The following is a 23,347-nucleotide window of genomic DNA, read 5'->3' on the forward strand; positions in this document are numbered from 1 at the left end:
GATGGAGAGGCTGAGGAAGGGGAGAGATGGAGAGATTAGGAAAAGGGAGAGATGGAGAGGCTGAGGAAGGGAGCGATGGAGAGGCTGAGGAAGGGGTGAGATGGAGAGGCTGAGGAAGGGGTGAGATGGAGAGATTAGGAAAAGGGAGAGATGGAGAGATTAAGGAAAGGGAGAGATGGAGAAGTGGGGGAAGGGGAGAGATGGAGAGGCTGAGGAAGGGGAGAGATGGAGAGGCTGAGGAAGATGAGAGATGGAGAGGCTGAGGAAGGGGAGAGATGGAGAGGCTGAGGAAGATGAGAGATGGAGAGGGTGAGGAAGAGGAGAGATGGTGAGGCTGAGGAAGGGGAGAGATGGAGGGGCTGAGGAAGGGGAGAGATGGAGAGGCTGAGGAAGGGGAGAGATGGAGAGGTTGAGGAAGGGGAGAGATGGAGAGGTTGAGGAAGGGGAGAGATGGAGAGTTTGAGGAAGGGGAGAGATGGAGAGGTTGAGGAAGGGGAGAGATGGAGAGACTGAGGAAGGGAGAGATGGAGAGGCTGAGGAAGGGGAGAGATGGAGAGATTAAGGAAAGGGAGAGATTGAGAAGCGGGGGAAGGGGAGAGATATAGAACATAGAACAATACAGCGCAGTACAGGCCCTTCGGCCCACGATGTTGCACCGAAACAAAAGCCATCTAACCTACACTATGCCATTATCATCCATATATTTATCCAATAAACTTTTAAATGCCCTCAATGTTGGCGACTTTACTACTGTAGCAGGTAGGGCATTCCACGGCCTCACTACTCTTTGCGTAAAGAACCTACCTCTGACCTCTGTCCTATATCTATTACCCCTCAGTTTAAAGCTATGTCCCCTCGTGCCAGCCATTTCCATCCGTGGGAGAAGGCTCTCACTGTCCACCCTATCCAACCCCCTGATAATTTTGTATGCCTCTATTAAGTCTCCTCTTAACCTTCTTCTCTCCAACGAAAACAACCTCAAGTCCATCAGCCTTTCCTCATAAGATTTTCCCTCCATACCAGGCAACATCCTGGTAAATCTCCTCTGCACCCGCTCCAAAGCCTCCACGTCCTTCCTATAATGCGGTGACCAGAACTGTATGCAATACTCCAAATGCGGCCGTACCAGAGTTCTGTACAGCTGCAACATGACCTCCTGACTCCGGAACTCAATCCCTCTACCAATAAAGGCCAACACTCCATAGGCCTTCTTCACAACCCTATCAACCTGGATGGCAACTTTCAGGGATCTATGTACATGGACACCTAGATCCCTCTGCTCATCCACACTTTCAAGAACTTTACCATTAGCCAAATATTCCGCATTCCTGTTATTCCTTCCAAAGTGAATCACCTCACACTTCTCTACATTAAACTCCATTTGCCACCTCTCAGCCCAGCTCTGCAGCTTATCTATATCCCTCTGTAACCTGCTACATCCTTCCACACTATCGACAACACCACCGACTTTAGTATCGTCTGCAAATTTACTCACCCACCCTTCTGCGCCTTCCTCTAGGTCATTGATAAAAATGACAAACAGCAACGGCCCCAGAACAGATCCTTGTGGTACTCCACTTGTGACTGAACTCCATTCTGAACATTTCCCATCAACCACCACCCTCTGTCTTCTTTCAGCTAGCCAATTTCTGATCCACATCTCTAAATCACCCTCAATCCCCAGCCTCCGTATTTTCTGCAAAAGCCTACCGTGGGGAACCTTATCAAACGCTTTGCTGAAATCCATATACACCACATCAACTGCTCTACCCTCGTCTACCTGTTCAGTCACCTTCTCAAAGAACTCGATAAGGTTTGTGAGGCATGACCTACCCTTCACAAAGCCATGCTGACTATCCCTGATCATATTATTCCTATCTAGATGATTATAAATCTTGTCTCTTATAATCCCCTCCAAGACTTTACCCACTACAGACGTGAGGCTCACCGGTCTGTAGTTGCCGGGGTTGTCTCTGCTCCCCTTTTTGAACAAAGGGACCACATTTGCTATCCTCCAGTCCTCTGGCACTATTCCTGTAGCCAATGATGACATAAAAATCAAAGCCAAAGGTCCAGCAATCTCTTCCCTGGCCTCCCAGAGAATCCTAGGATAAATCCCATCAGGTCCCGGAGACTTATCTATTTTCAGCCTGTCCAGAATTGCCAACACCTCTTCCCTACGTACCTCAATGCCATCTATTCGATTAGCCTGGGGCTCAGCATTCTCCTCCACAACATTATCTTTTTCCTGAGTGAATACTGACGAAAAAGAGACCGAGGGAGGGGAGAGATGGAGAGACTGAGGAAGGGGAGAGATGGAGAGGCTGAGGAAGGGGAGAGATGGAGAGGCTGAGGAAGGGGAGAGATGGAGAGGTTGAGGAAGGGGAGAGATGGAGAGGTTGAGGAAGGGGAGAGATGGAGAGGCTGAGGAAGGGAGAGATGGAGAGATTAAGGAAAGGGAGAGATGGAGAAGCGGGGGAAGGGGAGAAATGGAGAGGCTGAGGAAGGGGAGAGGTGGAGTGGCTGAGGAAGGGGAGAGATGGAGAGGCTGAGGAAGGGGAGAGATGGAGAGGCTGAGGAAGGGGAGAGATGGAGAGGCTGAGGAAGGAGAGAGATGGAGAGGCTGAGGAAGGGCAGAGGTGGAGAGATTAGGAAAAGGGAGAGATGGAGAGGCTGAGGAAGGGGAGAGATGGAGAGGCTGAGGAAGGGAGAGATGGAGAGGCTGAGGAAGGGGAGAGATGGAGAGGCTGAGGAAGGGGAGAGATGGAGAGGCTGAGGAAGAGGAGAGGTGGAGAGGCTGAGGAAGGGGAGAGATGGAGAGATTCGGAAAGGGAAAAATGGAGAGGCTGAGGAAGGGGAGAGATGGAGAGATTAGGGAAAGAGAGAGATGGAGAAGTGGGGGAGGGGGAGAGATGGAGAGGCTGAGGAAGGGAGAGATGGAGAGGCTGAGGAAGGGGAGAGATGGAGAGGCTGAGGAAGGGGAGAGATGGAGAGGCTGAGGAAGGGGAGAGATGGAGAGGCTGAGGAAGGGGAGAGATGGAGAGACTGAGGAAGGGGAGGGATGGAGAGGCTGAGAACGGGGAGAGATGGAGAGGCTGAGGAAGGGGAGAGATGGAGAGGCTGAGGAAGGGGAGAGATGGAGAGGCTGAGGAAGGGGAGAGATGGAGAGGTGGGGGGAGGGGAGAGATGGAGAGGCTGAGGAAGGGGGAGATGGAGAGGCGGGAGAAGGGGAGAGATGGAGAGGTGGGGGGAGGGGAGAGATGGAGAGGCTGAGGAATGGAGAAATGGAGAGGCTGAGGAAGGGGAGAGATGGAGAGGTGGGGAGAGGGGAGAGATGGAGAGGCTGAGGAAGGGGAGAGATGGAGAGGCTGAGGAAGGGGAGAGATGGAGAGGCTGAGGAAGGGGAGAGATGGAGAGGCTGAGGAAGTGGAGAGATGGAGAGGCTGAGGAAGGGGAGAGATGGAGAGGCTGAGGAAGGGGAGAGATGGAGAGGTGGGGGGAGGGGAGAGATGGAGAGGCTGAGGAAGGGAGAGATGGGGAAGGGGAGAGATGGAGAGGCTGAGGAAGGGAGAGATGGAGAGGTGGGAGAAGGGCAGAGGTGGAGTGGCTGAGGAAGGGAGAGATTGGCAAAGGGGAGAGATGGAGAGACTTGGAGTTGGAGGTTAAGGCAGGAGAGGGGGAGGACTGGAGGGCAGAGATGCGGAAACAAGAACATGAGGGTTTTTAGTACTTCTCCGCAGGAAGCTGCAGTCTCTGCGGTTGTGAGTCTTTGACCGTGTGTAACCTGCCTCCCTCCATCGCAAACTCTGCTTAATTCTCCACCTCAAGACTTCCGGTGGCGGCCATGGTGTGAGTGTCGCACATTTGGTGGCTCCCGCTCGTGACGGTATTTTTGGGCCATTTCCCCGGCTAACAGGTGGATGTGTTGAGGAAAAAAGGTGCAGGAGTGGTGGAAGGAGAGGGTCTCCCACCGGTGGATGGGTTCGTGGACCAGGACTGGTTTGAAAAGAAAGGAGCAGTTGAGCGAGAAGTTGTACCTGCGACACAGGGGAAGATGGCGGAGGGTCAGGGATTTGCCCTAACATTTCAGTGGTCGAAGGGGCAGCTGGTGGACTTCCTGAATGAGAAGTTCACCCAGTAGAGGAAGGAGATTTTGGTGGACCTGGCAAGGACTGTGGACCCGATCAAAGCGCGGATCGACCGCCTGGAAATTAGGCTGGAGGCTCAGAACCAGGCGATCCAGAAGGTGGAGGGGATGGTGAGGAGCATGAAGAGCAGCTTGCCTCAATGGCGGCCGAGTTGTGGATGTTGCAGGATACTCATAGGCTGCTGCAGGAGAAGATGGAGGATTTGGAAAACAGGTCCCGGTGTATGTTGCTCGAATGTTTGAGAAGTTGCTGGGAGAGGGGACCTTTGAACGACCCTTGGAAGTGGACCGGGCACACAGGGCACTGATGAGGAAGCCACAGGCGAACAGGCCGCCGAGGGTGATGGTGGTGCGGCTACACCGATTCCTGGACAAGGAGCAGATCTTGAAGTGGGCCAGGCAGATGAGGCGATGTACCTGGGAGTGTGACGAGCTGCGAGTATACCAGGACCTGGGTGTGGAGCTGGCCAAGAGAAGAGCGGGGTTCAATAAGGTGAAGGCGGCCCTCTTTAAGGAGGGGATGAAATTCGGAATGCTGTACCCGGCTCACCTTTGGGTGACTTATAATGGTCATGAACTTTTATTTTGGGATGCCAGAGGAAGCGATGGAATTTGTCAGGGACAATGGACTGGCAGGAGAAGGAGGACATTGAAGTTTGGAGGAGGTGTTCGCTTTCTGTCCCTTTTGGTTTGTTGTCTCTGGGGGTCATTGGCCTGAGTGGTTGCTCTTTTCTTTGTTTTATGGGTTGCACTAGGATAGTGTTTGAGTGGAGTTGGGGGGGGGGCGGGATCAGTGGGAGCTGAGGTGCCAGGCGCCATGGGCAGGGTCAACCAGGCGCGCTGGGCAGGCTAGTTCCCGGAAGCACAGTGGGGGGTGAGCAGGTGGTAGAGTGTTGATGGGGCTTGGGATTGTTATTTTGTGGTGGGGGAGGGGCTAACTGCTGACAGGGGAGGGGCTTTTCAAATGTGGGATGGGGAGGATCAATGATGGTAGATATCTGAGTGCGGGCCTGAGGGGGTGCGGGACACGGGCTAGAGGCTGATCCAGGAGGGGATATGGTTGATCATCGGGGGGGGGCGCCAACCAAGCTGATCACATGGAATGTGAGACGGTTGAATGGGACGGTCAAGAGGGCTCGCGAATTCGCACAGCTGAGCAGTCTAAAGGCGGATATGGCTTTTTTGCAAGAAACACACTTGAAGAACGGGGATCAAACTAGGCTTAGGAAGGGGCAGGTATTTCACTCTGGATTAGACTCGAAGACGAGGGGGGTAGCAATATTGTTTAATAAACGGATAGCTTTTGAACTGGGGAGCATAGTGGCAGACTCTGGGGGGATGTATGTTAAATAACTTAGGAAAAGTTACTGATAGAGGTGTTAAAATTCAAAACGGAGGTATAAAAGCCAACATATGGGTACTTTACCTGAATGCTCGTAGTATTTGGAATAAGGTAAATGAGTTGATGGCGCAAATCATTGTGAATGACTATGATTTAGTGGCCATTACTGAAACATGGATAAAGGATGGTCAAGACTGGGAGTTAAATATCCGAGGGTATCAACCTATTCAGAAGAACAGAGTGGATGGTAAGGGAGGTCGTGTAGCCCTGTTATTTAAGGATGACATCCGGGCAGTAGTGAGGGATAACATCGATGCTATGGAGGACAAGGTTGAATTCATTTTGGTGGAAATCAGGAATAGTAAGGCGAAAAAGTCACTGATAGGAGTAGTCTATAGGCCACCAAATAGTAACATTACGGTGGGGCAGGCAATAAACAAAGAAATAACGGACGCACGTAGAAATGGTACAGCAGTTATCATGGGGAATTTTAATCTACATGTCGATTGGTTTAACCAGGTCGGTCAAGGCAGCCTTGAGGAGGAGTTTATAGAATGTATCCGCGATTGTTTCCTAGAACAGTATGTAATGGAATCTACGAGGGAACAAGCGATCTTAGATCTGGTCCTGTGTAATGAGACAGGATTATTAATGATCTCATAGTTAGGGATCCTCTTGGAAGGAGTGATCACAATGTGGATGGAGGGTAAGAAGGTAAAATCAAACACTAGTGTTTTGTGCTTGAACAAAGGAGATTACAATGGGATGAGAGAAGAGCTGACTAAGGTAGACTGGGAGCAAAGACTTTATGGTGAAACAGTTGAGGAACAGTGGAGAACCTTCCAAGCGATTTTTCACAGTGCTCAGCAAAGGTTTATACCAACAAAAAGGAAGGACGGTAGAAAGAGGGAAAATCGACCGTGGATATCTAAGAAAATAAGGGAGTATCAAATTGAAGGGAAAAGCATACAAAATGGCAAAGATTGGTGGGAGTCTAGACGATTGGGAAATCTATAGGGGACAACAGAAAGCTACTAAAAAAGCTATAAAGAAGAGTAAGGTAGATTATGATAGTAAACTCTCTCAGAATATAAAAACAGATAGTAAAAGTTTCTACAAATATATAAAACAAAAAAGAGTGGCTAAGGTAAATATTGGTCCTTTAGAGGATGAGAAGGGAGATTTAATAATGGGAGATGAGGAAATGGCTGAGGAACTGAACAGGTTTTTTGGGTCGGTCTTCACAGTGGAAGACACAAATAACATGTCAGTGACTGATGGAAATGAGACTATGACAGGTGAGGACCTTGAGACGATTGTTATCACTAAGGAGGTAGTGATGGGCAAGCTTATAGGGCTAAAGGTAGACAAGTCTTCGGGCCCTGATGGAATGCATCCCAGAGTGCTAAAAGAGATGGCTAGGGAAATTGCAAATGCACTCATGATAATTTACCAAAATTCACCAGACTCTGGGGTGGTCCCGGTGCATTGGAAATTAGCAAATATGACACCACTGTTTAAAACAGGAGGTCGGCAGAAAGCGGGTAATTATAGGCCAGTTAGCTTAACTTCGGTAGTAGGGAAGATGCTGGAATCTATCATCAAGGAAGAAATAGTGAGGCATCTGGATGGAAATTCTCCCATTGGACAGACGCAGCATGGGTTCATAAAGGGCAGGTCGTGCCCAAATAATGCAGTGGAGTTTTTTGAGGACCAGTGCGGTAGATAACGGGGAGCCAATGAATGTGGTATATTTGGATTTCCAGAAAGCTTTTGACAAGGTGCCACACAAAAGGTTGCTGCATAAGATATAAAGATGCATGGTGTTAAGGATAAAGTCGTAGTATGGATAGAGGATTGGTTAATTAATAGAAAGCAAAGAGTGGGGAATAATGGGTGTTTCTCTAGTTGGCAATCAGTAGCTAGTGGTGTCCCTCAGGGATCAGTGTTGGACCCACAATTGTTCACAATTTACATAGATGATTTGGAGTTGGGGACCAAGTGCAATGTGTCCAGGTTTGCAGACGACACTAAGATGAGTGGTAAAACAAAAAGTACAGAGGATACTGGAAGTCTGCAGAGGGATTTGGATAGTTTAAGTGAATGGGTTAGGGTCTGGCAGATGAAATACAATGTTGACAAATATGAGATTATCCATTTTGGTAGGAACAACAGCAAAAGGGATTATTATTTAAATGATAAAATATTAAAACATGCTGCTGTGCAGAGGGACCTGGGTGTGTTAGTGCATGAGTCGCAAAAAGATGGTTTACAGGTGCAACAGGTGATTAAGAAGGTGAATGGAGTTTTGTCCTTCATTGCTAGAGGGATGGAGTTTAAGATAGGGAGGTTATGCTGCAATTGTATAAGGTGTTAGTGAGGCCACACCTGGAGTATTGTGTTCAGTTTTGGTCTCTTTACCTAAGAAACGACATACTGGTGCTGGAGGGTGTGCAGAGGAGATTCACTAGGTTAATCCCAGAGTTGAGGGGGTTGGATTACGAGTAGAGGTTGAGCAGACTGGAACTGTACTCGTTGGAGTTTAGACGAATGCGGGGTAGGGGGGGGGGATCTTATAGAAACATATAAAATTATGAAGGGAAAAGATAGGGTAGATGTGGGGAGGTTGTTTCCACTGGTGGGTGAAAGCAGAACGAGGAGGCATAGCCTCAAAATAAGGGGAAGCAGATTTAGGACTGTGTTGAGGAGGAACTTCTTCACCCAAAGGGTTGTGAATCTATGGAATTCCTTGCCCAGTGAAGCAGATGAGGCTCCTTCATTAAATGTTTTCAAGATAAAGGCAGATAGTTTTTTGAAGAATAAAGGGATTAAGGGTTATAGTGTTCGGGCGGGTAAGTGGAGCTGAGTCCACAAAAGATCAGCCATGATCTCATTGAATGGCGGAGCAGGCTCCAAGGGCCAGATGGCCTACTCTGCTCCTAGTTCTTAGTCCTTATGTTCTTATGCTATGGTGAGTGGGAAATTGGAAGGGAGGCTGGTGGTATTGGTCAATATTTATGCCCCGAACTGGGACGATGTGGAGTTCATGAGGCGGGTGTTGGGGAAGATCCCGGTCCTGGACTCGCACCAGTTGATAATGGGGGGGGGAACTTTAATACAGTTCTGGATCCAAGGTTGGATCGGTCGAGTCTGAGGTCAGGGAGAGTATCGCGGTACATAGAATTTTTTTTTACATAGAATTTACAGTACAGATAGTGAAGGAGCTGATGGGATTTATGGAGCATATTGGGGGGGGGGGGTTGATCCGTGGAGCTTTGATAGGCCAAAGGCCTTGGAATTTTGGTTTTTCTCCCATGTGCACAGGGTGTACTCCCGAATTAGCTTTTTCATGATGGATAGGATGTTGTTGGCAGGGTGGTCGGTTTGGAGTACTTGGCAATTGTTGTGTCGTACCATGCTACGTACTGGGTGGATTTGCGGGTAAACCGGGGTGGGGGTCAGCACCCGCAGTGCAGGCTGGATTTGGGGCTATTGACGGATGAGGAGGTCTGTGAGCAAGTGAGGGCTACCATTCGGGAATATTTAAGAGCTGAAATACATGGGGGAGGACCAGCGGCCACGTTGAGGGAGGCATTGAAGGTGGTAGTGAGGGGGAGTTTATTTTGATATGGGCATACAGAGATAAGACGGAGCGAGCTGAGATGGAGAGGCTAGTGGAGGAGATCTTGCAGGTGGACAGGAAGTATTCGGAGGCCCCGGAGGCGGGGCTGTTGAGGGAGCGGCAGAAACTGCAGATGGAGATTGTGCTTTTATCCACGGGGAAGGAGGGAGGGCAGTTGAGGAGGGCGAGGGGAGCGGTTTACTAATATGGGGAGAAGGCGAACAAGATGTTAGCACATCGAGTGAGGAAACTGGCAGCAAGGGAGATGGGAAAAGTGAAGGACTGGGCGGGGGAGCACATGGGGCGGGGCGGGGTGTATGGGGAATTTTACAGTCGGCTGTATGAGTAAGAGCCTCCGGCCGGGGTGGAGGGGATGAGGTGATTTTTGGAGTTCCTGAGGGTAGAAGAGGACCTGGTGGAGGGGCTGGGGACCCCCATTCGGCTGGTCGAGGTGGTGGAGAGGCTTGAAGTGATGCAGGCGGGGAAGGCCCCTGGCCCGTACGAGTTCCCAGTGGAGTTTTACAAAACGTTTTCGGGGGTCCTGGGGCCTCTGCTGGTGAGGGCATTTAACAAGGCGAGGGAGCAGGGGGTGCTCTCCCCACGTTATCGCAGGCCTTGGTCTCCTTAATTTTAAAAAGGTGCAAGGATCCAGAACAGTGTGGGTCCTATAGGCCGATTTCGCTATTAAATGTGGAAGCCAAGTTGTTGGCCAAGATCTTGGCATCGAGGACTGTGTGCCCGGGATGATTGCGGACAGCAAGACAGGGTGCGTGAAGGGGAGGCGTCTGTCAGCTAACATTGGGAGATTACTGAATGTGATAATGCTGCCAATGTTCTCGCGGGCCAGGTACTCTACAAGCCCGGTGGTGGTGGCGGACCTCAGGGTGTTGGGACAGTGGCGGCAACACCTGGGGCTGGAGGGGGCCTCAGTTTGGGCACCGATTTGTGGCAATCACCGGTTTGTTCCGGGGAGGCAGGATGGGGAGTTTCGGGAGTGGTAACGGGCATGGATTAAGCGCCTTAGGGATCTGTTCATCGACAGTGGCTATCCTTGATTGGAGAAGCTGGAGGAGGAATTTGAGCTGCCTGCCGGGAATGGGTTCCAGTATCTGCAGGTGAGGGACTTCGTTCGGAGGTAGATGTCGTCCTTTCCTCACCTGCTGCCCCAGGGACTGCAGGATAAGGTGGCGTCAGAAATAGGGGTAGGGGAAGGTGTCGGAAGTTTATAAGGAATTGATGTACTGGGAGGGAGCCCAGATAGGGGTAGTGAAGCTTAAGTGGAAGGGAGCTGGGTAGGGAGTTGGAGGCTGGGCTGTGGGAGGATGCCCTGCGGAGGGTGAATGCATCCTTGTCGTGCACGAGGCTTAGCCTTATTCAGTTTAAGGTGGTCCACACGGCACATATGACTGTGGCCAGGATGAGCAGGTGTTTTGGCGGGGTGGAGGATAGGTGTGGGCGGTGTGTGGGTGGGTCCACGAATCATGTCCACATGTTTTGGGCCTGTCCGGAACTTGGGGGATTCTGGCAGGGCTTTGCCCACGTTATGTTGGAGGTCGTGAAGGTAAAGGTGGTCCGAGTCCAGAGGTGGCGGTTTTTGGTGTGTCAGAAGACCCGGGAGTTCAGGGGGCGAGAGAGGTCGTTGTCTTGGCCTTTGTTTCCCTGGTAGCCCAGAGACGGAGCTTATTAGAATGGAGGGATTTGGCCCCCGAAACCAGGGGTGTGGGTGAGTTACGTGGCAGGGTTGCCTTGAGGGGCTCGGTGGAGGGGCTCGGTGGAGGGGCTCGGTGGAGGGGCTCGGTGGAGGGGCTCGGTGGAAGGGTTTGCTTGCAGGTGGCAGCCGTTTATCGACTTCTTCAAGAAAAGTTATGATGTCAACGGTGGGGGGGGGAGGTGGGCAAGGTGGGGGCAAGTCGTTGGGGTCTTTTTGTTGAGCTGGTTATGTACAGCCATATTGGCTGGATTGGGATTGTGTTTCAGTCCATTGTGTTGATATATAAATGCCTCAATAAAATATATATTTTTTTGAAATTCCCGACCTCAAATCTGAGCTTCAACACTCTGTTTCCTCCTTCTGACTGAGAGCCAGGTGAATTGCATCTTCACCTGCAAACACATGTGTCAGTTAGCCCAGTGAGGGGAGCTGTTGGACTATGAGGGGCATCATCTAGGCCCAAACCAAACCCTTGTCCCACAGATGCTTCCTGTCTTGCACAGAAGTAGGTCATTCAGCCCATCGTGTTTCTGATAGTTTTCTAAAGGAGGTATCCAATGAGTTCTACTCCCCCCCCCCCCCTCCCCCCGCCGCCGCCCCTTCGCCAAAGCACTGCAAAGTTTAATTGCCGCAAATATTGATCCAATTCCCGTCTTCCAGATCACAACTGGCTGCGTCAAAAACAAATTTGTCTCATCTCCCCCTCTGGTTCTTTTACTGATTCTCGTAAATTGTTGACGGACCTTCCTGCCAGTGGAAATACTCTCCTTGTTGACTCTATGAAAAGCCCTCTTGATTTCAAATGTGTTGTTTAAATCTCCTCTCCTGAACTACCTCTGCTCCAAGGAGAACAATCCCAGTTTCTCCCAGTCTCCGTCAACTTTGGGAACTCTGTGGGAAATGTCCTCTCGTTCTCCCTTCCAGAGGCCTCGACTTCCTTCCTAGGCCTCGGCCTCCTTCCTAAAGTGCAGGGCCCAGAGTTGGACACAATCCTGCAGCTGAGACTGAACCAATGTTATGTAAAAGCTTAGTATTATGGCCTTGATTTTTGTAATCTCCACCTCGATTAATAAAGTCTCTGTGCCTTTTTAACTTATTTTCCTTCTGGCTATGTATAGGTTGCTATAGACTGCACCTCCTTCTCAGTTATTTAAAAAACATTTTGTTGCACTGATTGAAGGGCACCCAGTTCGGAGAGGGGTGGGGATGGAGGAGGACCTTCTCGTGAGCCTGCTCATGGGCCTGGTCAAACTTGCCATCAACAGGTCCAGGCAGCGGGCGATCGAGACTGTCTGCCACTCTACTGTGGCTACATTTGTGCCTGGATGCCCATGGAGTGAGAGCGTACGGTTTCCACTGGCACCATTGAGACCTTCCATGCCCGTTGGGCACCGCAGGTGCTTTTGTGACCTCCTCCCCTTAATCACGTTTTGGTTTGATGTTTTAATCCTCATTCGTGAATCACTTTTTGTTTCAGGCAGTTTTCCTTTACGGGACTGTCCCTTTAATTTGTCCCACAGTTAATTTGACTTAGTTTTGGTTATTTATGTTAATCAATGCTTTGTGTATGCATACTCCCAAATCTTTCAGCCCTGCTACCTCTTAAAGTGTGCACCAATTTGTTCTTATTGCATGCCCTCACTTTCCTTCCCAAAGTGTCTCACTTCACAATTCTTGTTCACTGATAATGAATGGCTGGCTCATTTCATTCTCAAACTCACCCCATTCCCCCCTCTCTGCCCCGCACTCTCCCCATTACCTGTTCCTTTGTTTCAAATCCATCAACATCCAGAATAATTAGACACTGATCATCTCGCTGAGGGTGAGGGAGACACCACATCCACATTCTGCAGCCGGGCGGCTTATTCCCAGGTCCCAGCGGGAATCCTGTGTGTACAAACAAACAACAAACATGCATCGAGGGAGATTCTCATGATTCTGTACATTCAAGACCCTGGAGTGGAGAGATTAATGTTTAATTTAACGAAGGTGATAAGACAATTAAAGGAGTTGATAGTTAAAACAGAGGGGAAATAATCTCTCTGATGAGGGGCGAAGTGGGTCCAGAACAAATAGGCATAACTTTATGATTAAAGCCCAGCCATTTCAGAATGATGCTAATCATAGTCTCTCCCAGTAATATTACTTTCTCTCTACCCCATGGTGGCACAGGCTAGTGTCACCATTGTTAGGAAAATAAAGTTAGTTTTAAGGGATTTATATTTGCACTGATAAACTTGAGAAATAAGGTGTAGTTTTAAGTGGGTTCATTTAATGGATGTAGGTGCTGAAGGAGTTTATAGATAGGAAGGATTGTAGGTGCTGGGGGAGGTCACAGAGATAGGGAGGATTGTCGGGGCTTGAGGAGGTTACAGAGATAGGGAGGATTGTCGGGGCTTGAGGAGGTTACAGAGATAGGGAGGATTGTAGGGACTGGGGGAGGTTACAGAGATAGGGAGGATTGTCGGGGCTTGAGGAGGTTACAGAGATAGGGAGGATTGTAGGGACTGGGGGAGGTTACAGAGATAGGGAGGATTGTCGGGGCTTGAGGAGGTTACAGAGATAGGGAGGGTTGTAGGGGCTGGAGGACTTTATAGATAGGCAGAGTTGTAGCGACTGGGTAGTTTACAGAAATAGGGAGGATTGTCGGTGCTGGAGCAGGTTACAGAGATAGGGAGGGTTGTAGGGGCTGGAGGAGGTTACAGAGATAGGGAGGGTTGTAGGGGCTGAAGGAGGTTACAGAGATAGGGAGTGTTGTAGGGGCTGGAGGAGGTTACAGAGATAGGGAGGGTTGTAGGGGCTGGAGGAGGTTACAGAGATAGGGAGGGTTGTAGGGGCTGGAGGAGGTTACAGAGATAGGGAGGATTGCAGGGGCTGGAGGACTTTATAGATAGGCAGAGTTGTAGCGACTGGGTAGTTTACAGAAATAGGGAGGATTGTCGGTGCTGGAGCAGGTTACAGAGATAGAGAGGTATAATGACTTAGGCCAGGCCTTTGAGATTGGCCAATTAGAATATGAGTCTCCTGATTGGTGGCCCAATCACGGAACTCCTTTCTCTATATATAACAGGGAGTGTCAGATCCTCTGCACTCTCAGTGTAGACAGTGAGCTGAATGCACCTGGTTGTTCGGCTGTTGGTTTTGTAAATAAAAGGAATTCTGGTGAAGGGACTTCTGCCTCCGTGAACTTATTACAGTGGCGACGAGGAAAACGGAATGACCCGAAGGAACCTGCTCATTAGCAGCCGCTGCATATTTAGGGAAAGCCACTGACAGGCAAAATGCCTTTTTTGGGGAAGTTGGATTCTTTTGACCCTGCAGTCGAAGACTGGGCCCAATATGTAGAGCGGATGAAATACCTTTTTCAAGCAAATGATATAGTTCCGGATGAAAAGCAATGGGTCATTTGGCTGACCGTGTGTGGGCCAGCAGCTTTGGCCAATATGCGCAGTCTCACTTTTCCGGAGGCATCGGACACAAAAACCTTCCAGGAATTGGCGGACTTAGTAAAAGAGTACTGTGACCCGAAGCCAGCTCTGATCCTGCTAAGGTACTGGTTTTACTCAGTATTCTGAGACACGGGGGAGTCAGTCACTAACTTTTTAACAAGATTAAGGCGATTAGCAGAGGCTTGCGAATTTGGCCTGACGCTAAATTAGATGCTCCGACACCGTTTGGTATGTGGAATAAATAATTTAGCAATACAAAAACATCTGCTAGCAGAGGCCGAGCTGGATTGCAAACAAGCATTGCAGCTGGCTTTGTCCTTAGAAAAAGCGGCGAGCAGAGCACATGAGTTATAGGGTACTCTGATGGAGGTAGACGCCCACACCAGTGAAACTACCGCTGGGGGATAGGCAACTGCATAGCCACCCTCAGGAATGACTCGGATACTAAGTTAACGAGGCCCACTCGCAGAACCGCTCCCAAGCAATGGAAAATTAGGGCCAGACAGACGGCAGCCCCTGCAGCCTTTTGCTCTGCAAAATATTATAATTGTTGCCAGAGAGATGAAATAGAAGCCCAAAACCAACATCTTGGAGAAGGACACGTAAGACGAATGCTCACCTTAGAAGCTCCACCTACCTCCGACAAGGAACAATAGTTAAATCAAAACCCATTAAATTAACCATGAGGTTGAATGGACGTCCCACATTAATGGAAGTCGACATGGGAGCAACCGTATCAGTGATAGGGGAAACAGTATTTAATAAAATTTGCACTGGATTCCAACCCTTATCACTAACCAGGACCTTGGCAAAACTGAGGACATAGACAGGGGAACCACTGAGAGTGTTGGGCACAACACATGTACCTGTGGCTTATGGAGAGCAACTGGTTAGGCTGCCTTTAATGGTAGTGAAAAGTGCGGGACCAAGCTTATTGGGACAGAATTGAGTAAAAGAGATGCAGCTGGATTGGGTAAACATATTCCAGCTGGAAAATGGTCGCCTGAGCGAACTCCTGTGCAGATACCCAGAGGTTTTCCGAGAAGGGCTCGGAACAATGAAGGGAGCAAAGGCGACATTACACATAGATTCAGAGACCGGCCCGATCAGTACCCTTCACGTTAATACAGAACGTCAATATGGAAATCAAAAGATTGGTGTGAGGGAATAATAAAACCGGTCCAGTTTGCAGAGTGGGCGGCACCCATGGTGCCTGTCCTTAAGCCGGACGGCTCGGTCCGCCTTTGTGGAGATTTCAAACTAACGATTAATCGCTACTCACAACTGGACAAATACCCAATTCCCCGGATTAAGGATTTGTATGCAAAGCTGGCAACGCTGGATATGAGCCACGCATATCTACAGCTGAAGCTGGACGAAGAGTTGCAAATATTTTCAACAATAAACACCCTGAAGGGCCTTTTTCAGTATACAAGATTACCCTTCGGGGTATCATCAGCCTGTGTGATATTCCAGAAGACAATGGAATGTGACCACAGGTCACCATTTACCTGGACGACGTCCTCATTATGGGAAAAACAAAGGCATAACACCTGCAAAACCTGGAGAAAGTTCTGAGGAGGTTTTCAGCAGCAGGCGTGCGCCTACAGAGGAAGAAATGTGTTTTTCTAGCACCGTAACATATCTGGGGTACAGGGTTGACAAATCAGGGCAACACCCTTTGGAGGATCGGGTGAGGGCAATAAAAGATGCCCTGGCCCCCACCACAATCCAGGAGTTGAGATCGTTTTTAGAACTGGTGACGTACCATGTAAAGTTCATACAAAGCTTCCATCTTGGATCCCCTACACTAATTACTAAAAAAGGGGCAAGCCTGGGAGTGGTCCGCCCACCAAGACAGGGCTTTCAAGAAGGAAACAACAGCTCTCCTCAGAAAACGTCTTGGCACACGATGACCCCAGGAAAGAGTTGGTGCTCATTTGCGATGCATCTCCATATGGCATTGGTGCAGCACTGACATACAGAGGGCAAAATGGACAGGAACGGCCTATAGCGTTTGCTTCCAGGACATTAGCAGCAGCAGAGTGAAAGTACACCGATCAAGGACTGGCAGTGATCTTCGCGGTGAAGAAATTTCACCAGTACTTGTGTGGGCGGAAATTCGCAATCACAAGCCATTGCTGGGTTTAGTGCCACCAATAGCTTCCGCCCAGATCCAAGGCTGGGCCCTATTACTGGCAGCGTACCAATATCAATTAGAGCATCGGCCAGAAACCCAGGTGGCAAACGCCAATGCACTAAGCAGGCTGCCATTACCGGACACCCCACCATTGGTACCCAGAATAGAAGAAACGATGACACTGCATTTCCTGGACGCCCTTCCAGTGGCCGCACAAAACATTCATTTGTGGACAAAAAGGGACCTGGTTTTAGCAAAAATAAAACACATGGTGCTCACGGGGGAGATGAAAAGACCGGTCCAGGCGGAATTCCATCCCTACTGGAGCAGAAGAGTCGATCACTGTGGAAGACGGGATACTGCTATGAGGGGCTCGAGTAATAGTTCCAAGTCAAGGCCGTCGAGCCACATTGGCTGAACTACATCATGGACACCCGGGTGTCTCAAAAAGATGCGGAGCTATGTCTGGTGGCCGGGCCTGGACACAGACATAGCGGCATTGGTAGATCGGTGCCAAGAATGCCAACAAGGGCAGAAGGTGCCACCGGCAGCCCCGCTGCACCCATGGGAATGGCCAGGTAGACCATGGTCAGTACTTCATGTCGATTTTGCAGGCCCGTTTATGGGTTCAATGTTTTTTGTGATGGTAGACGCCCATTCTAAGTGGCTGGCTGTCTACAAATATAACAGCAACCATCGAAAAACTTTGCACCTCGTTTGCAACACATGGTATCCCGGAGGTGTTAGTTTTGGATAATGGGTCGGTTTTCACCAGCCAAACCTTCACAAAATTCATGAAGTCAAATAGCATTCGGCACATAAGGACGGCACCACCCGGCATCAAATGGGTTGGCAGAGAGCCGTCCAGACCTTAAAAGTCGGGTTGAAAAAAGTCAGCAGCATCATTGGACACCAAACTGTCGCGCTGGCTATCGGACAACCCCACACACCACAACGGGAATAGCACTGGTGGAGCTACTCATGGGCAGACGACTCCAAACAAGGCTGAGCCTACTATTCCCAAATTTAGGCAGAAGAGTAGAGCGACACCAAGAAACCCATTGCAGGGGCCACGACAACACTCGCTGAGAAAGGCAGTTCAACGTGCGTCAGAAATTATGCGAATGGCCCCATATGGGGAGCAGGAACAGTCCAGGCCAGGACAGGACCTGTGTCGTATGAGATACGTGTGGGAAAACTTGTAATAAAGAAACACCTGGACCACGTGCGGGCCTCAGATTTGTTTCCTCCTCCGGAGCTGACTCAGACCAGCATAGCGTGGAGAGTCCTCCCTGACAAACTATTCATGTCCCTCCGACACCACTGGTGAGGACATCGGACTCGGATATGGACACAAAAGGTGACGCCGCGGCTGTCCCCCTGCTGCCGGAGGAAGGGGGCGAACCGCCCCCTCAGGCACGTTGATTGGAAAACGGCTGCCTAGCAGTTATATACCCCTATGTCGAAGGGGAGGATCTGAACCTGGTGCAGAAGCGAAGCAGGAGACTCCTGAGTCACGGGGGCTCCTCGGACATTGTGGGGGAGCGGGGTGTAATGACTTGGGCCAGGCCTTTGAGATTGGCCAATTAGAATATGAGTTCCCTAATTAGTGGCCCAATCAGGGAACTGCTTTCTGTATATATAACAGGGAGTGTCAGATCCTCTGCACTCTCAGTGTAGACAGTGAGCTGAATGCACCTGGTTGTTCGGCTGTTGGCTTTGTAAATAAAAGGAATTCTGGTGACGGGACTTCTGCCTCCGTGAACTTATTGCTGGAGAAGGTTACAGAAACAGGGAGAGAGAGATAGGGATGTTTGTAGGGGTTGGAGGAGATTATGGAGGTAGGGAGAGTTGTAGGGGCTGGAGCAGATTACACAGGTAGGGAGGGTTGGAGGAGCTGGAGCAGGTTACACAGGTAGGGAGGGCTGTAGGGGCTGGAGCAGGTTACACAGGTAGGGAGGGTTGTAGGGGCTGGAGCAGGTTACACAGGTAGGGAGGGTTGTAGGGGCTGGAGCAGGTTACACAGGTAGGGAGGGTTGGAGGGGCTGGAGCAGGTTACACCGGGAGGGAGGGTTGGAGGGGCTGGAGCAGGTTACACAGGGAGGGAGGGTTGGAGGGGCTGGAGCAGGTTACACAGGTAGGGAGGGTTGGAGGGGCTGGAGCAGGTTACACAGGTAGGGAGAGTTGTAGGGGCTGGAGCAGGTTACACAGGTAGGGAGGGTTGGAGGGGCTGGAGCAGGTTACACAGGTAGGGAGAGTTGTAGGGGCTGGAGCAGGTTACACAGGTAGGGAGGGTTGTAGGGGCTGGAGGGGTTTGCAGAGACTGGGTGGGCACTTGGCCATAAAGATGCTTGAACACCAGAATAAGATTTTTTATGAGCGCATGTGTGAACTTACCTTTCCTCTGATTGGCCAGCCTGTTCATGAGGTAGGACTTGCCAGTGTTTGGAGGCCCTAATATCACCACCACCAGGACAGACTTGGTAATAGCAGAGAGGATCTTCATCGCCTCAGGATTCAGCTTGAGCGGTCCTGAGGGAGAGCTCTCCAGCAGGTACGTGGGCAGCTTCATGTAACCATCAGACTCCATTGCAAACAATTCAGACAGCTGAAATTGAATCACAAGATCGGAGGAACAGAATAAATCAAGAGGTTGGCCACATAGCCTATTAAGCCTGCTTCACCATTCAATAAAACCACAGCTGCTCTGAGTGGCCTTAGCTCCACTTTCCTGACCTGCCCCCACCCCCACCCCAATAACCCTCGCCTCCCTTGTCCATCAATAATCCATTGAATGCACTCTTCAATATGTTTAATGACCCAGGCTCCAATGGATTGTACAGAAGACAATTCCAAGGTTTAATTAAGAGAAGGTTCCTCCTCCTCTTCATCTTAAGTGGGAGATTATTTTACTGAGACCCCCTAATTCTAGATTACACCCCCCCCCCTCAAATGACAGGAAGGGTCTTCACAGCATTGAGAGCTGGTGGATAACACCTTGATACTTGGGTTGTTAATGGTTAGCCTCTTTCACTGGGACAAGGCCATTGCAACTCAAACCAAGCAAAACCAACTTGTCAACCCAGAAACCAATACAAGATCATTTCATCTCCTCCCCAATTGTTTACGATTCCATCCACTGCCAATCCATCTCCCAAGGAGCAGCGTCCACAGCGCATTTCTCTGAGATGGTACAGCTACAGAAACAGCCCATTGGGCCCACAGGCTTATCCCACAGTGTACACCCCACACAATCAAAACAAATTGAAGACCTGGGGCGTCCGGCTGTACAGCACCACCTCTTCCTGTGGAACAGAGCTGTCAGAGGGTCAGTACTGAGGGAGTGCCGCACTGTCAGAGGGTCAGTACTGAGGGAGTGCCGCACTGTCAGAGGGTCAGTACTGAGGGAGTGCTGCACTGTCAGAGGATCAGTACTGAGGGAGTGCTGCACTGTCAGAGGGTCAGTACTGAGGGAGTGCTGCACTGTCAGAGGGTCAGTAATGGGGGAGTGCTGCACTGTCAGAGGGTCAGTAATGGGGGAGTTTGCACTGTCAGAGGGTCAGTACTGAGGGAGTGCTGCACTGTCAGAGGGTCAGTACTGAAGGAGTGCTGCACTGTCAGAGGGTCAGTAATGGGGGAGAGCTGCACTGTCAGAGGGTCGGTGCAGAGGGAGTGCTGCACTGTCAGAGGGTCAGTACTGAGGGAGTGCTGCACTGTCAAAGGGTCAGTACTGAGGGAGCGCTGCACTGTCAGAGGGTCAGTACTGAGGGAGCGCTGCACTCCGAGGGTCAGTACTGAGGGAGTGCTGCACTGTCAGAGTCAGTACTGAGGGAGTGCTGCACTGTCAGAGGGTCAGTACTGATGGAGTGCTGCACTGTCAGAGGGTCAGGACTGAGGGAGTGCTGCACTGTCAGAGAGTCAGTACTGAGGGAGTGCTGCACTGTCGGGGTGCTGTAGCACTTGGGGTCAACGGCATTCTGTATACCCTGGTGCATTTTGGATTTGCGACATTCAAAAGACGATATCCCAGAAATTGAAAATGCTGCCCTCATATGGATGGTGATGGAAAGAGTGGAAGGCTGAACAGGAACAGAGAGAAGGGGGAAGAGGATTAGATGGGGTGAGACACTGAGTGGGGAATCTGCCTCCATCGCGTTCACCTCCTGGTATCGTGGTCAATTCAGTCAGTGTTACATTGCAGCAAATTATCTCTGCAGTAGACCTGGGAAACAAGGCGAGGAAAAACTCTGTGGAAAGTTTCACTGGGGTCTCTTTGGGAGAGAGGCCGGGAGGGGAAGCAAGAATGAGCGAGAGTCCTGTGTAACGGCAGATAACGAGTGGTTCAAAAGAGGCAACAGTTTCAGATTGAGCCCAAGCACCGTGAAACAAGCCAGCTCCTAAACAAAGTGCAACCGCGCGGGAGAGTCAAAGCAGACTCCGTCCAAATTGAATGGGGAACCAGTTGATCTTACCCTGTCACTGCAGATTCCGGGATGAGAGGGTGAGAAACCCTCCCGGGGTTTCCCGGAAACACACTTCGCATTCAGAGAGAAACTGAAAGTGAGCAGCTTTGGTAAGAAGCAGGTTGGGAGGGGCTGATGGAAACTCACTGGGCTTAAGTCAGGGACATTACATCTGGGAACACAGCCCCACAGCAACTGCAACTTCAATGTGACATGTCTGCAAACCAGCCTTTAACATTGGAGGTTCCCGACTCACACACCCAGTGTCCACCCCCACACCCCCCCCCCCCAGTGTCCACCCCCCCCCCAGTGTCCACACACACTCACCCCCCCCCCCACACACACACACACCACCAGTGTCCACACACACTCACCCCCCACACACACACCCAGTGTCCACACACACACACCCCCAGTGTCCAACCCCCCCCCCCCCCAGTGTCCACAGACACTCAACCCCCCTACACACACCACCAGTGTCCACACACACTCACCCCCCACACACACACCCAGTGTCCACCCCCCCCCCCCAGTGTCCAACCCCCCCCCCAGTGTCCACACACTCCACCCCCACACACAGCCCCAGTGTCCACACCCCCCCCCCCCCAGTGTCCAACCCCCCCCCAGTGTCCACACACTCCACCCCCACACACAGCCCCAGTGTCCACACAGTCACCACCAGTGTCCACCTGCCCCCAGTGTCCACACACACACACCCCCACACACACCACCAGTGTCCCCACACCCCCCCCCCCACACACAGCCCCAGTGTCCACACACACTCACCCCCCCCACCCCCCCCAGTGTCCACATACACACCACCAGTGTCCACCCCCCCCCCCCCCCCCCAGTGTCCACACACACTCACCCCCCACGTGTCCACACACACTCCACCCCCATTGTCCACACCCCCCAGTGTCCACACACACTCACCCCCCACACACACACACACCCCCAGGGTCCACACACCCCCCCAGTGTCCACACAGTCACCACCAGTGTCCACCTGCCCCCAGTGTCCACACCACACACTCACCCCCACACACACCACCAGTGTCCCCACACACTCACCCCCACACACACCACCAGTGTCCCCACACACACACACCCCACACACAGCCCCAGTGTCCACACACACACACCCCCAGGGTCCACACCCCCCCCCCCCAGTGTCCACACAGTCACCACCAGTGTCCACCTGCCCCCAGTGTCCACACCACACACTCACCCCCACACACACCACCAGTGTCCCCACACACTCACCCCCACACACACCACCAGTGTCCCCACACCCCCCCCCACACACAGCCCCAGTGTCCACACACACACCCCCCACACACAGCCCCAGTGTCCACACACACTCACCCCCCCCCCCACACACACCCCCAGTGTCCCCACACACACACCCCCACACACAGCCCCAGTGTCCCCACACACTCACCCCCCCACACACAGCCCCAGTGTCCCCACACCCCCCCCCCACACACACAGCCCCAGTGTCCACACACACACCCCCCCCACACACAGCCCCAGTGTCCACACACACTCACCCCCCCCCACACACACACCCCCAGTGTCCCCACACACACACCCCCACACACAGCCCCAGTGTCCCCACACCCCCCCCCCACACACAGCCCCAGTGTCCACACACACACACCCCCCACACACAGCCCCAGTGTCCCCACACCCCCCCCCCACACACAGCCCCAGTGTCCCCACACACCCCCCCCCCACACACAGCCCCAGTGTCCACACACACACACCCCCAGTGTCCACACACACTCACCCCCCCCACACACACACCCAGTGTCCCCACACACACACCCCCACACACAGCCCCAGTGTCCCCACACACTCACCCCCCACACACAGCCCCAGTGTCCCCACACACTCACCCCCACACACAGCCCCAGTGTCCCCACACACTCCCCCCCCCCACACACGCCCCCAGTGTCCCCACACACTCACCCCCCCCCCCCACACACAGCCCCAGTGTCCCCACACACTCACCCCCCCCACACACACACCACCAGTGTCCCCACACACTCACCCCCCACACACAGCCCCAGTGTCCCCACACACTCACCCCCACACACAGCCCCAGTGTCCCCACACACTCACCCCCCCCCGCCCCCACACACACCCCCAGTGTCCCCACACACTCACCCCCCCACACACACACCACCAGTGTCCCCACACACTCACCCCCCACACACAGCCCCAGTGTCCCCACACACTCACCCCCCCCCACACACACACACCACCAGTGCCCACCCCCCCCCAGTGTCCACACACTCCACCCCCCACACACAGCCCCTGTGTCCACACACACACACCCAGTGTCCACCCCCACTCACCACCCCCACACACAGCCCCAGTGTCCACACACACACACCCCCAGGGTCCACACCACCCCAGTGTCCACACAGTCACCACCAGTGTCCACCTGCCCCCAGTGTCCACACCACACA

At 51.8% G+C, this 23,347-nt stretch overlaps 1 protein-coding gene across 4 annotated transcripts in view; it reads right to left on the reverse strand.

Moving 5' to 3' along the window:
• LOC140386594 (guanylate-binding protein 1-like) overlaps positions 1 to 23,347 on the reverse strand; it is a 164,370-nt gene that overhangs the window by 88,885 nt on the left and 52,138 nt on the right. For 2 of the 4 annotated variants that reach the window (XM_072469058.1, XM_072469056.1), the window contains exons 2-3: positions 18,809 to 19,019; positions 12,582 to 12,709 (exon numbers count right to left, since the gene is read on the reverse strand). In XM_072469058.1, the coding sequence (XP_072325159.1) occupies positions 12,582 to 12,709; positions 18,809 to 19,001 (321 nt within the window). In that variant the 5' untranslated portion in view covers positions 19,002 to 19,019. Of the gene's footprint in view, positions 1 to 12,581; positions 12,710 to 18,808; positions 19,020 to 20,883; positions 21,006 to 23,347 lie in introns of those variants that run through there. The other 2 variants (XM_072469057.1, XM_072469060.1) reach the window with 2 other exon arrangements.

The sequence above is a fragment of the Scyliorhinus torazame genome, chromosome 12 (assembly GCF_047496885.1).
Source record: "Scyliorhinus torazame isolate Kashiwa2021f chromosome 12, sScyTor2.1, whole genome shotgun sequence".
In the NCBI taxonomy this organism is placed as follows: Eukaryota; Metazoa; Chordata; class Chondrichthyes; order Carcharhiniformes; family Scyliorhinidae; genus Scyliorhinus; species Scyliorhinus torazame.